At 42.0% G+C, this 13,280-nt stretch overlaps 1 protein-coding gene across 1 annotated transcript in view; it reads left to right on the top strand.

Annotated features, from left to right (window-relative positions):
• Positions 1–13,280, top strand: part of MFN2 (mitofusin 2) — a 45,741-nt gene that overhangs the window by 21,925 nt on the left and 10,536 nt on the right. The window contains exons 11-13 of the mRNA XM_070759486.1: positions 779–900; positions 2,092–2,218; positions 2,545–2,649. Of these exons, the coding sequence (XP_070615587.1) occupies positions 779–900; positions 2,092–2,218; positions 2,545–2,649 (354 nt within the window). The remainder of the gene's footprint in view (positions 1–778; positions 901–2,091; positions 2,219–2,544; positions 2,650–13,280) is intronic.

Below are 13,280 nucleotides of genomic sequence, written 5' to 3'. Positions count from 1 at the left end.
AGCAGTTCAAATCTCATCACCGGCTCAAGGTTGACTCAGCATTCCATCCTTCGGAGGTGGGTCAATGAGGACCCAGATTGTTGGGGGCAATATGCTGATTCTGTAAACCGCTTAGAGAAGGCTGTAAAAGCACTGTGAAGCCATATATGAGTCTAAATGTTATTGCTATTGCACAGAATCTTAGATATTCTCCCAAACCCCAATCCTGCCTATAGATCTAATTCTTTAATATACACGACTTATACATTTACAAGCAATGGAATTTTTTCTAATTATTAATGTATAAAAAATAATATATTGAAGAATCAAATAGGAGGCAGTGCAAACAATATTGTCTAGACTCTAGAGAACCTTATAGTTGTTTTTTCCATCTATATACACTCTTCCATAAAGCCCTTATATTTGAACTAGCAGAAGCAAATATTATTAAACGGATCATCGTGCAATGTTCAACACTCTCTGGGACACACAGTGTCCTTTGAGGACTAGCAACTTAAATCACAGTAAAAGGAGGCAAACAGATCTTTAGTATTCTGCATTAGGAATCCACTTTGAAGTAGATTCCTAATGTAGAACACTAAAGAATCTCAGTTTGCCTGTTTTTACTGTGGTTTAAGTCGCTAGTCCTCAAGGACACTGCGTCCCACGTGGGATTTTTGGGGTCGGAAACCTTATAATAATCAGCCCAAGAGGATTGATTCGCAGGCTTGCTGCCTAAGAGGGAAAGGAAGGGTGCTGGGTATTGGTTGGGAGAGCTGAGGTTTGCCCTTCCCTGCAGGAGTGCATCTCGCAGTCGGCGGTCAAGACCAAGTTTGAGCAGCACACAGTCAGAGCCAAGCAGATTGCCGAGGAGGTCCGGCACATCATGGATTCCGTGCATGTGGCCGCGCAGGAACAGAGGTGCCTCGTTTGGGATTTCCTAGAGAATTTTGTGAAAGTTGAAATTGAAGAGCAGAGCAAGAAGGCCCTTGCAGGATTTCAGCTAGTTTAGAAACCGGCTGCTCTGTTTCCTCTTTCCTTTTTCCTCCCTCCCTTCTCCCTATTCCTCCCTCCCTCCTCCTTCTCCTACTTCCTTCTTTCTCTCCCCTCCATATTCAGTCCTTTCTTCCCTCCTTCCCTGCCTATTCCTTCCCTTCCTCCCATACTCCCTATTCCCTCCCTCCCTATTTTGTCCTCCCTCCAATTCTCCTTCCCTTTCTCCCTCCATATTCCTTCCTCCCTATTCCCTCCCTTCCTACACCTTCCTTCCTTCCCTCTCTCCCTTTCTCTCTCCCTATTCCTTAATTCCTTCTCTCCCTCCTCCTCCCTATTCCTTCTTCTCTCCTTCTACTTCCCTTCCTCCGTATTCATTCCTTCTTTCCCTCCCACCTTCCCTCCCTATTCCTTCTTCTTTCTTCCCTCCCGCCCTTAACCCTTCATTTCTTCTTCTCTTCTTCTCCTCCCTTCCCCTTCTCTCCTTCCTTCCTTTCTTCTTTCTTTTTTTCCTTCCTTGTTGTTAATGTATGAGCCGAGTAATCCTTGTTTACCAAGGTTGTGCACACACAGAAACATTTAGATTGAGATTAGTTGTGAATAATTACTCAGCCACACACAGATACACTAATTTGAATTAAAGTTTACTTTGAGAAATAACATTTCTATGTTATCTGTGCTAGTCTACGGAGAGTGGCAGCATACAAATCTAAATTATTATTATTATTATTATTATTACTATTATTATTATTATTATTATTATTATTATTATTATTATATTCATGTAATATATTATATATATTCAGACAATCTAAAATCATACACATAATAAGACAGAATAACAATCCAGATATTACTAAGTACATAGTCTTTCTTACCAGTTGTCAAGCCTAAATATATTTTAGTTATAATACATGACTACAATACAGAGAGTTGCAGAGCAAACCTAACAATGAGTAGCCATTAACATTGAGTAGCCAGACAAAGAGAAACAGAGAGGGTGAGTCAGAGAAGTAAGCTATGATCTCTAGCTCCCTCTTGTGGCAGTCTGCAACACCTGCAGCCAATATATTGCCAACTAACAGTTATGGACAGAGTCCTAACACTTGGGTCTTGCAGGGTTTACTGCCTGGAGAAGTGGGACGACCGCCATGAGCGCCTGGGATTCATCGAGAAACAGCTGGACCTGCTCACCCAGAGCTACAAGTTGAAAATCAAGGAGATCACGGAAGAGGTTGAGCGCCAGGTGAGCAGCCCCCCCCCCCCCCCCCCCCATTCAAAGCCTGTGAGATTTACGCTGCGGGATTCCCTGGACCAAAGATGATCCCAGCAGGAATCATCCAAGCGTGCTTTTCTAGCGACACAGAAACTGAAAACCTGGGTTTGAGAGCGTCTTTGTCATTGCCAGGCTCTGCCACACTCGGCATCCTGGTTTGGGATTCCAAAGACAAAACATTGGTTTTCCTCTGCTGTTGGCATTGCAGAAGGAGGGGAGGGTTGCTTTCTTGGAAAGAAAAGGAAACGCAGCCCAGTTCACACATACAGACACCCCTTGGTCAATTTTCCTTCCAGGTCTCAAACGCGATGGCAGAAGAGATCAGGAAGCTCTCGGTGTTGGTGGATGAGTTTCAGCTGGATTTCCACCCTTCCCCTGTGGTCCTGAAGGTTTATAAGAATGTAAGCCACTTAATGCAGACTGGATCATGAGGTTCCGGAAAATGATCTTATTTATTCATTTATTTAGTCAAGTACGTTATTTGTTAGTAATCCACACTGGACTTACAGCCAATGATAGAAATGCCAAACTTGAAACTGACCATTTGTGACAGTGGTGGTTGTTCAGCCAATAACACAGATCAATATAGTAAAGGTTGGACCCGATGACCCTGGTGGTCCCTTCCAACTCTATGATTCACAAGGTATACAATAGACTAACCATCATATACAAGAAGACATTTCCAGGTTAAGCAATCATATACAGTTCTAAACATACAGCACTAACCATTAATATTACACACAGTTCCATACCATACCATACCATACCATAATACAATCCATAGACCAATGTTTAGCACACAGCAGGTACATAGACCAATATTTAGCACACAGCAATAGTATATTATTAGCATACAGCAATATCTTAGCACACAACAGTATTAAGCATACAGCTGTATCTTAGCACAAAGCAAAACTTTAGCACACAGCAATATAGCAAGCATTATCAAGACTAACTGCAATAGCCACCAACAACCAACAATACAATACAATACAATGCAACAGAGAGCAACACATCTGTCTCCCTTTTATGGATAATTGCAGCTTAGCTCTTAAAGTGACATTATTGCAGCCTTGCCCTTGCCCTTTTAAGACTTTTAAGACTTTTTAAGATCTAAGTTATATTGAAGACCTACAAAGACACTACACCTGGGCCGATTGACTAACCGATGATTAGCTAATAATTAATATTAAGAACTGATTTTATACCATTTTTACTATTTTATACTATTTTTATGCTATTAATTATTAATCTTGTGAATTTTTTCTATTTCTATTTATATGTACTTATATTGTGTCACATTTTATCAGCATTTTTATCTATTATTAGTTTAATCCTTTTTTAATATTGGGGGGGTTCTCTAATTAATGGGTGATTGGAGTAGATTCAATGTTGTACATGGAATGAATGACTGGTATGAGTGTGATGGTTGGGGTGGGTGGGAGTATGGTATGGATGGGATGAATAATAGTAGTATGAGTGATAGATTTGGCCCACCTGACGCTCGGGAGACAGGAGAGGTAGGGGCATTGATCTCTGGGGTGGCAGAGGGCCGGAATATCCCTGTGTTGCTGGGGAGAGGCAGATATGGCGGGGGTCACAGAGTTAGCCGTTCCAGGGGAACGAGAGACCGTTGCTTAATAACGGTCCCTTGTTCCGGCTCTGTGAGCCCAATCTTGGGTACTGGTGATGAGTGTAACTCTGGCCCTGGGCTCAGGTTGCTGCTACTCAATGCCAGGTCGGTGGTAAATAAAGCTCTCCTCATCCGGGATCTGATCCTGGATGAGGAGGCCGACCTGGCCTGTATTACTGAAACCTGGCTGGGCCCGGAGGGAGGTGTTCCTCTCTGAAATTTGCCCAGCCGGGTTTCAGATATGGCATCAACCTCGACCCCAGGGAAGGGGGGGAGGAGTGGCTATTATAGCCAGGGAGAGCCTTTGCCTGCGTAGACTTATTGCTCCGGGAATTGCGGGTTGCGAGTCTCTCTTGCTGAAGTTGGACTTAGGGGTTCAGGTGGGCTTATTTCTCACGTACCTGCCTCCCAGCTGCGTGTCAAAAGCCCTGCCTGTGCTACTCGAGGAGGTAGCCAGGTTGGCGGTGGAGTTCCCCGGACTCATTGTCCTGGGGGACTTCAACCTGCCGTCACTCGGCGAAACCTCTGGGCTGGCACAGGAGTTCATGGCCACCATGACAGCCATGGACCTGACTCAAGTAGTACAGGGTCCGACTCACGAGGGAGGGCACGCACCTGACATGGTATTCCTTTCCGAGCAATTGAGTAATGGTCCGAGACTAAGGGGCTTAGAAGCGTTGCCTTTGTCATGGTCAGACCATTTTCTACTACGGCTTGACTTCCTGGCTCCAATCCTTCCCCGCAGGGAGGCGGAACCAATGAAGATGTTCCGCCCCAGACGCCTGATGGACCCAGAGGGCTTTCAGACGGCGCTTGGGGTTATTCCAGAGGCACTCGTCCACAGTTCGGCGTAGTCCCTTGCTGAGGCCTGGAACAAGGCTGCAGCTGGGGCTCTTGACCGGATTGCGCCTTTGCGACCTCTCCGCGGCGCTAGACCCCGTAGAGCCCCATGGTTCAACGAGGAGCTCCGGGAGTTGAAACGCCAAAAGAGACGTCTAGAGAAGCGATGGAGGAAGAGTAGGTCCGAATCCGATCGAACACTTGTAAGAGCTTTTATTAAGACTTACAAAGTGGCGCTCAAGGCGGCAAGATGCGCGTACCATGCCGCCTTGATTGCATCAGCGGAATCCCGCCCGGCCGCTCTGTTTAGGGTGACCCGCTCCCTTCTTAACCAGGGGGGAGTTGGGGAGCCCTTGCAGAGCAGTGCCAAGGACTTTAACACGTTTTTCGCTGATAAAGTCGCTCAGATCCGGGCTGATCTCGACTCCAATTGTAATACAGAGTCGACTGACAACGAGTCAGTCGAGGTGACTGGGGCACGTACTTGTCCACCTGTCTGGGAAGAGTTTGATCTGGTGACACCTGATGAAGTGGACAAGGCCATTGGAGCTGTGAGTTCCGCCACCTGCTTACTGGATCCGTGTCCCTCCTGGTTGGTCTCGGCCAGCAGAGAGGTGACACGGAGCTGGGCCCAGGAGATTACCAACGCTTCCTTGGGGAGGGGAGTCTTTCCAACTCTCTATAAAGAAGCGCTTGTGCGCCCCCTCCTCAAGAAGCCCTCCCTGGACCCAGCCGTACTTAATAACAATCGTCCAGTCTCCAACCTTCCCTTTATGGGGAAGGTTGTCGAGAAGGTGGTGGCACTCCAGCTCCAGCGGTCCTTGGAAGAAGCCGATTATCTAGGTCCCCAGCAGCCAGGCTTCAGGCCCGGTTACAGCACGGAAACCGCTTTGGTCGCGTTGATGGATGATCTCTGGCGGGCCCGGGACAGGGGTTTATCCTCTGTCCTGGTGCTTCTTGACCTCTCAGCGGCTTTCGATACCATCGACCATGGTATCCTTCTGCACCAGCTGGAGGGGTTGGGAGTGGGAGGCACTGTTCTCCAGTGGTTCTCCTCCTACCTCTCTGGCCGGTCGCAGTCGGTGTTAGTGGGGGGTCAGAGGTCGGCTCCGAGGTCTCTCCCTTGTGGGGTACCTCAGGGGTCGGTCCTCTCCCCCCTGCTATTCAACATCTACATGAAACCGCTGGGTGAGATCATCCAAGGACATGGGGTGAGGTATCATCAATATGCCGATGATACCCAGCTTTACATCTCCACCCCATGCCCAGTCAACGAAGCGGTGGAAGTGATGTGCCGGTGCCTGGAGGCTGTTGGGGCCTGGATGGGTGTCAACAGACTCAAACTCAACCCGGATAAGACGGAGTGGTTGTGGGTTCTGCCTCCCAAGGACAATCCCATCTGTCCGTCCATCACCCTGGGGGGGGAATCATTGCCCCCCTCAGAGAGGGTCCGCAACTTGGGCGTCCTCCTCGATCCACAGCTCACATTAGAAAACCATCTCTCAGCTGTGGCGAGGGGGGCGTTTGCCCAGGTTCGCCTGGTGCACCAGTTGCGGCCCTATCTGGACCGGGACTCATTGCTCACAGTCACTCATGCCCTCATCACCTCAAGGTTCGATTACTGTAATGCTCTCTACATGGGGCTAACTCTGAAAAGTGTTCGGAAACTTCAGATCGTGCAGAATGCAGCTGCGAGAGCAGTCATGGGCCTACCTAGGTATGCCCATGTTTCACCATCACTCCGCAGTCTGCATTGGCTGCCGATCAATTTCCGGTCACAATTCAAAGTGTTGGTTATGACCTTTAAAGCCCTTCATGGCATCGGACCAGAATACCTCCGAGACCGCCTCCTGCCGCACGAATCCCAGCGACCGATTAGGTCCCACAGAGTGGGCCTTCTCCGGGCCCCGTCAACTAAACAGTGTCGGTTGGCGGGCCCCAGGGGAAGAGCCTTCTCTGTGGCGGCACCGGCTCTCTGGAACCAACTCCCCCCGGAGATTAGAACTGCCCCTGCTCTACCTGCCTTCCGTAAACTCCTTAAAACCCACCTTTGCCGTCAGGCATGGGGGAATTAAGACATCTCCCCCTGGGCATGTTTAAATTGTGTATGGTAAGCTTGTGAGTGTGTATGTATTATATGGGGTTTTCTTTTTAAATCTTAAATGTTTTAAATGTATTAGATTATTTATGATTTGTTTTTCTCTGCTGTGAGCCGCCCCGAGTCTTCGGAGAGGGGCGGCATACAAATCTAAATAATAAATAAATAAATGAATAAATAAATAAATAAATACTATTTCCTCCAAACATACATTGCTGGCCAGTTCATATACTGACAAACCCAACCAGTGCAGTACATAGTACTGACATTATTGGTAGTATATAAAGATATAACAATGTTTATATACATGATACAGTGGTACCTCAAGATACAAACCCCTCGTCTAACGAACAACCCGAGATACAAACCTGGGGTTCAGAAAAATTTTGCCTCTTCTTGCGAACTTTTTTCGTCTTACGAACGCCAAACCGGAACTTCCGGGTTCGGCATTTGGGAGGCTGCTGGGAAGCCCCCCGGCTGTTTTAAAAGGTGACAGCCGGGCAGCGGGGCTTCCCAGCAACCTCACGAACGCCGAACCCGGAAGTTCGGCAAAAGTTCGGGTTCGGGAGGCCGCTGGGAAGCCGCGCCGCCCGGCTGTCACATTTTAAAACAGCCGGGGGGCTTCCCAGCAGCCTCCCGAAGCCGAACGCAGAAGTTCGGGTTTGGCGTTCGGCTTCAGGAGGCTGCTGGGAAGTCCCCTGGCTGTTTTAAAAGGTGACAGCTGGGCGGCAGCATTTTTTTGCGGGTTTTTTGTTGTTGTTGCACGGATTAATTGACTTTACATTGTTTCCTATGGGAAACAATGTTTCGTCTTACGAACCTTTCGTCTTACCAATTAGGTTCGTAAGACGAGGTATGACTGTACTAGTAAGAGAAACATTAGGACAGGGGATGCAAGGCACGGTGGTGCACTTGTGGACGCCCCTTACTGACCTCTTAGGAATCAGGAGAAGTCAACAGTGGATAGTCAAAAGGTAAAGTTTTGGGGGTTAGGAAATGATACTACAGAATCAGATAGTGAGTTCCAAGCATCAAGTACTCGGTTGTTAAAGTCGTATATCCTGCATTCGAGTTTGGGGCAGTTTACTTTGAGTTTGTATCTGTTGTGTGCTCATGTGTTGCTGTGGTTGAAGCTGAAGTAGTTGTTGACAGGAAACAACCTTGTAGTCATTGACAGGAAGGCACTCTTACGGGAGGGCATTACAAGTAGTTTTGAGTCTCCCTTCCCATCTTTCCCCCCACCCCATCATCACCAATCTTGACATTCAGAAAGCACCAAGGACTTTAAGACAAGGGGACTTTGTTGGAGTAACGTTTTGCAGAAGCTAGCTCACCCAGGTAGCCAAAGCAGCTAACCAGCCAGCCTCAGAGTAGGATATCAGGAACCTTTATCTTGAAGATAATTTTTTTCCAAAGAATTTTTTATTGTTTTTCTCTCCATTCACAGTACAGTTAAAAAATACCAAAAACATCAAGTTGCTTTACAATAGTTCATTTTTACAAATTGTATTTATGCAAAGATCAATGCTGCCTCCTAGACTTTTAACATCTGGATGAAAATTAGTTACTCAATTTCTTATATTGTACAAAAATATTGTTAGCTAAAACCTCTTTTAAGCTGTTCTAGATTTAAAATGTCTCAAGTTGATTAGGCTATAAAATTCAAATTTCTCCATATCTCTTCTATATCGATTTTCATATATAATTAATAACATTTTAAAAATGATAATCGCCCATTAATAAGGAACTTCTAAAGAAAAAAAGAACATCAACCCAAAAAAATTACAGGTGACAAACTCGAGGAGAGAGAACCTGACAAAAAAAGAACCAACAAATAGCATCTTCTAAAAACACCCAATTAGTCGAATAGCAGAATTACAAAACCTAATATGTAATTCTATTATATAAAAAATTATAAACAAATAACAACTAACAAAAAGGAAATAAAATTTAAAAGAATGGGGATAAAACCTTCTTCAAATATATTAGTGATAGGAAGAAGAAAAACTGCAGCATCACGAAGCTTTGTGCCGGGAATAATACATGCATTGATGGGAATAAGGAGATCGCTGACCATTTCAATAGCTATTTCTGTTCAGTTTTCTCAAAAGACACCTTACAATATAATACTATAGATGGATATAGCATTGCTTCCAGCTGTACGGATTCAGCTCCAGATCTTAGAAGCCGATGTCTTAGAAGAACTTGAACAATTAAAGATATATAAGGCAATGGGTCCAGATGGCATCCACCCCAGAGATTTTAAAGAACTCAGATTTGTCATTGCTACCCCCCTGACTGATTTGTTTAACCAATCCCTGTTAACAGGAGATGTTCCTGAGGATTAGAGAATGGCCAGTGTTGTGCCTATCCACAAGAATGGCAGTAGAGAAGAAGCTGATAACTACAGGCCAGTTAGCTTGACATCAGTTATAGTTAAAATGATGGAGACTCTACTCAAAAAGAGGATAAATCAGCACCTAAAAAACAACTTATTGGACCTAAATCAGCATGGCTTTACTGAAGGCAAATCATGTCAGACTAATCTCATTGATTTCTTTGACTATGTCACAAAGGTGTTGGATGAAGGTGGTGCGGTGCATATTGCCTATCTGGACTTCAGCAAAGCGTTTGATACAGTTCCATATAAAGAGCTGATAGATAAATTAGTGAAGATTGGACTTAATCCCTGGATAGTTCAGTGGATTTGTAGCTAGCTGAAGTGTAGACATCAGAGAGTTATTGTTAATGGTGAGTATTCTGAGCAGAGACAGGTTACACGTAGTGTGCCACAAGGGTCTGTTCTGGGTCCTATTCTATTTAATATGTTTGAGAGTGACATAGGGGAAGGTTTGGTAGGGAAGGTTTGCCTATTTGCCGATGACTCTTAAGTGTGCAATAGGGTTGATATTCCTGGAGGCGTCTTTAATATGGTAAATGATTTAGCTTTACTAGATAAATGGTCAAAGCAATGGAAACTGCAGTTTAATGTTTCCAAATGTAAACTAATGCACTTGGGGAAAAGGAAGTATCTGAATATTGTATTGGCAGTTCTGTGTTAGAAAAATCTTCAGAAGAGAAGGATTTAGAGGTAATGATTTCTGACAGTCTCAAAATGGGTGAGCAGTGTGGTCGGGTGGTAGGAAAAGCAAGTAGGATGCTTGACTGCATAGCTAGAGGTATGACAAGCAGGAAGAGGGAGATTGTGATCCTGCTATATAGAGCGCTGATGAGACCACATTTGGAATATTGACAAAATTGAATGGGTCCAAAGATGGGATACAAGAATGGTGGAAGGTCTTAAGCATAAAACGTATCAGGAAAGACTTAATGAACTCAATCTGTATAGTCTGGAGGACAGAAGAAAAAGGGGGAACGTGATCGAAGCATTTAAATATGTCAAAGGGTTAAATAAGGTTCAGGAGGGAAGTGTGTTTAATAGGGAAATGAACACAAGAACAAGGGGGCACAATCTGAGGTTAGTTGGGGGAAAGATCAAAAGCAACATGAGAAAATATTATTTTACTGAAAGAGTAGTAGATCCTTGGAACAAACTTCCAGCAGACGTGGTTGGTAAATCCACAGTAACTGAATTTAAACATGCCTGGAATAAACATATATCCATCCTAAGATAAAATACAAAAAATAGTATAAGGGCAGACTAGATGGATCATGAGGTCTTTTTCTGCCGTCAGTCTTCTATATTTTTATGTTTCTAAGAGTAAAAGCTGAAAAATAAAGTAAAAAGAAAGAAGTGTTTAAAAAGAAAGGAAAACAAGCATAAAAAGAATAGAAGAAAAGCAAGGGGAAAAAAGAAAGAAGAAAGAGGGGAAAAACAAGAAAAGGGGTGGAAGAAATGGAAAAATAACCTCCTCCTCTTCTTATACTTCATCTCCTACCTTCATATAGAACCAATGCATTCATGAAACCTTAACTTTTAGCCTTAAACTCATTTTTACCTCCAACCTTCTCCAAGTCATATGTCTATAAATATTGTAAAAATAAATAAATAAATAAATAAATAAAATAAAAAATAAAAAGAGAGTGAGTAAGAAAAGAAAAATCCCCCTACTGGCCCACTGGGATCAACTCCAGAGAAACATGCTGTATACCCAGCTAAATCATCATGCCCTAGTCTAACCTTAACGCTGCATGTCCAGCGGAATCATCATGCCCTAGTCTAAATTTGTTAATCCCAATAACCAATAGGAAACAATTCCATTTCTGTCATCCTAATTCAATTTAAAAAACCTCTGAGCCCTCACTACATCTTTCTAAAATTGTAATCTTTTTTTAATTACTAATTTCTACAATCCATTATTATTTTATTTATAAAACTTTCTCTTGCCTTATGCCTTAAAGAGAGGCGAGAGGAAAAAAGAAAAATAACACTTAATCAAAGAAAAGGAAACTTCTCTGAATATCCACTGGAGTCAACTTATGTATCTTTGTGTCCTACTCTAATATTAGTGCTGCATAGCCAGCGGAATTCTCTTGCCCTATTCTAGTATTAACGATCCCAATGGATAAAACAAAAAAACCTCCTCCTCTCAAATCCAAATCAATTTTCTACCTTTTTGTAAATTAATTCACTTTTAAAAAAATATGTTCTAAATATTCTAAAGGTCATCAGGGAAAGGAAAACCTTTCCCCAAAACCCACTGCAATCAAATTCTATATCTTTGTGCCCTACTCTAGTATTAGCGTTGCATAGTCAGCGGAATTCTCATGCCCTATACTAATAGATATGATCTCAATAGTTAATGAAAAAAAATTCCCCTCCTGAATCCAAATCAATTTTATACCTTTTTGTAAATTAATACATTTTTCAAAAGTTAAAATCTGAACATTCTAATGATCTCTAAAATTAATTATTAATAATATACAATCTATATATTTATCAATAATCATCACATCAGTTTACCCCATTTCTCTCCTCCTTATAAATCAGTAAAATAATAATCATCATTAATATCAGTCTTCTTAATTAAAATAGTACAAAGATAAAAATACAAAAAAAAGCATTTCCCATCTCTATATTCATTATTTCATTGTTTTCATCTTTTTGAATCAGTGAGTTTTATGTTTTAAAATCAAAAGTTTAGATATCTTAATTCTAGATCCCAATACTTTGTATAAAAAACCCAAATTCATTAATTACCCATTAAAATTCATTACATTCATAATTCTATTTCTATGTTTGCTCCATATCAATTATTTTTAATAAAAGAAAAGTCTGTTAACTATACCTTAATTTCCTTAATATTGTTTCCCTAATATTACTTTGTTTTCCACCCTAACTCACATCAGTTTACCCCACATCTCTCCTCCTTATAAATCAATAAAATAATCATCATCATTGATATCAGTCTTATTAATTAAAGTAGTAGAAAGATAAAAATACACAAAAAAATATTTCTCATCTCTATATTCATTATTTCAGTGTTTTAATTCTTCAATATCCATATTTTATACTTTAAGTTTAAGTTTACCCAACTAATATTTTTAAAAGTCTAATAAACCGCTTAATTGTATATAATTTTTGTTCTCAAATAATTTCCCTTTCCTCGAACCATACCGTCCCCAAACCAAAGTATCATCCCCCTAATTTTATGCAATTCTTCTGGTCTAACTTAATCCAAATACACTTAGTCCCCCTTTAATATGTTTATACTAATTATAATGAATGTAATATTATTTCAACTTTTCCATCTTCCATCTTTTCGTGGTAGACCTTCCCTTATAATGTTAGTTGTATAAAATAATTTTGAGTTAGTGATATTTAATAATATTTAGTCAAATCTGGGTCCATAACTCCATATTATAAGTCCGATCTGAGTCCATATTATAAGTCCAAGTTGAATCTAAAGTCCAACATAGCCTTAATAAACGCCAAAATTTTATGGGAATAAAGTCTCTTGCCACAAAATAATTCCTTGTCCCTTTTTTCTTCTTTCCTTCTTTCTCTCCTCTTATTAAAGGTCAGGTTGTTAAAAAATATATTAATAATGACTTTCAAATTCAAATTCCAACCTCGTAACTCCTCGTAACGCTCCATATGCCCCCATAACACTCCGTAATGATCTACGATTGTTTCTCCAATTGTATCTCCAAAAAGCAATTACTATAATTAAAACAGAGACCCGACTTGATGGCTTGATTGCTTGTTTTATTGTTTTATTGAAACAATGTTAAGAAGTATCTCTGCAAGTTTCCCCACTCCCTCTCGATGGTAACGATAGCTCCTTGTATCCAAGATGGCAAAGCATGTTGAAAACTGACACGTCATTTCCTTCTTCTCCTTCCTGATATGCAAAGGGGAATCATTCCGATGAAAACCAAAATGTCAGATCCCTTTTCCACCAAAACGCCTCAAAACCAAGTACCTTTTTCTTTCTTTCAGCCACTAAAAGCTCTTCAAATAGAGAAGTTAGAATTCAGGTATTTAGGCTAATCTAACG

The sequence above is a fragment of the Erythrolamprus reginae genome, chromosome 8 (genome assembly GCF_031021105.1).
Source record: "Erythrolamprus reginae isolate rEryReg1 chromosome 8, rEryReg1.hap1, whole genome shotgun sequence".
Classification (NCBI taxonomy): domain Eukaryota; kingdom Metazoa; phylum Chordata; class Lepidosauria; order Squamata; family Dipsadidae; genus Erythrolamprus; species Erythrolamprus reginae.
This window is presented reverse-complemented; position numbering and strand designations above follow the sequence as displayed.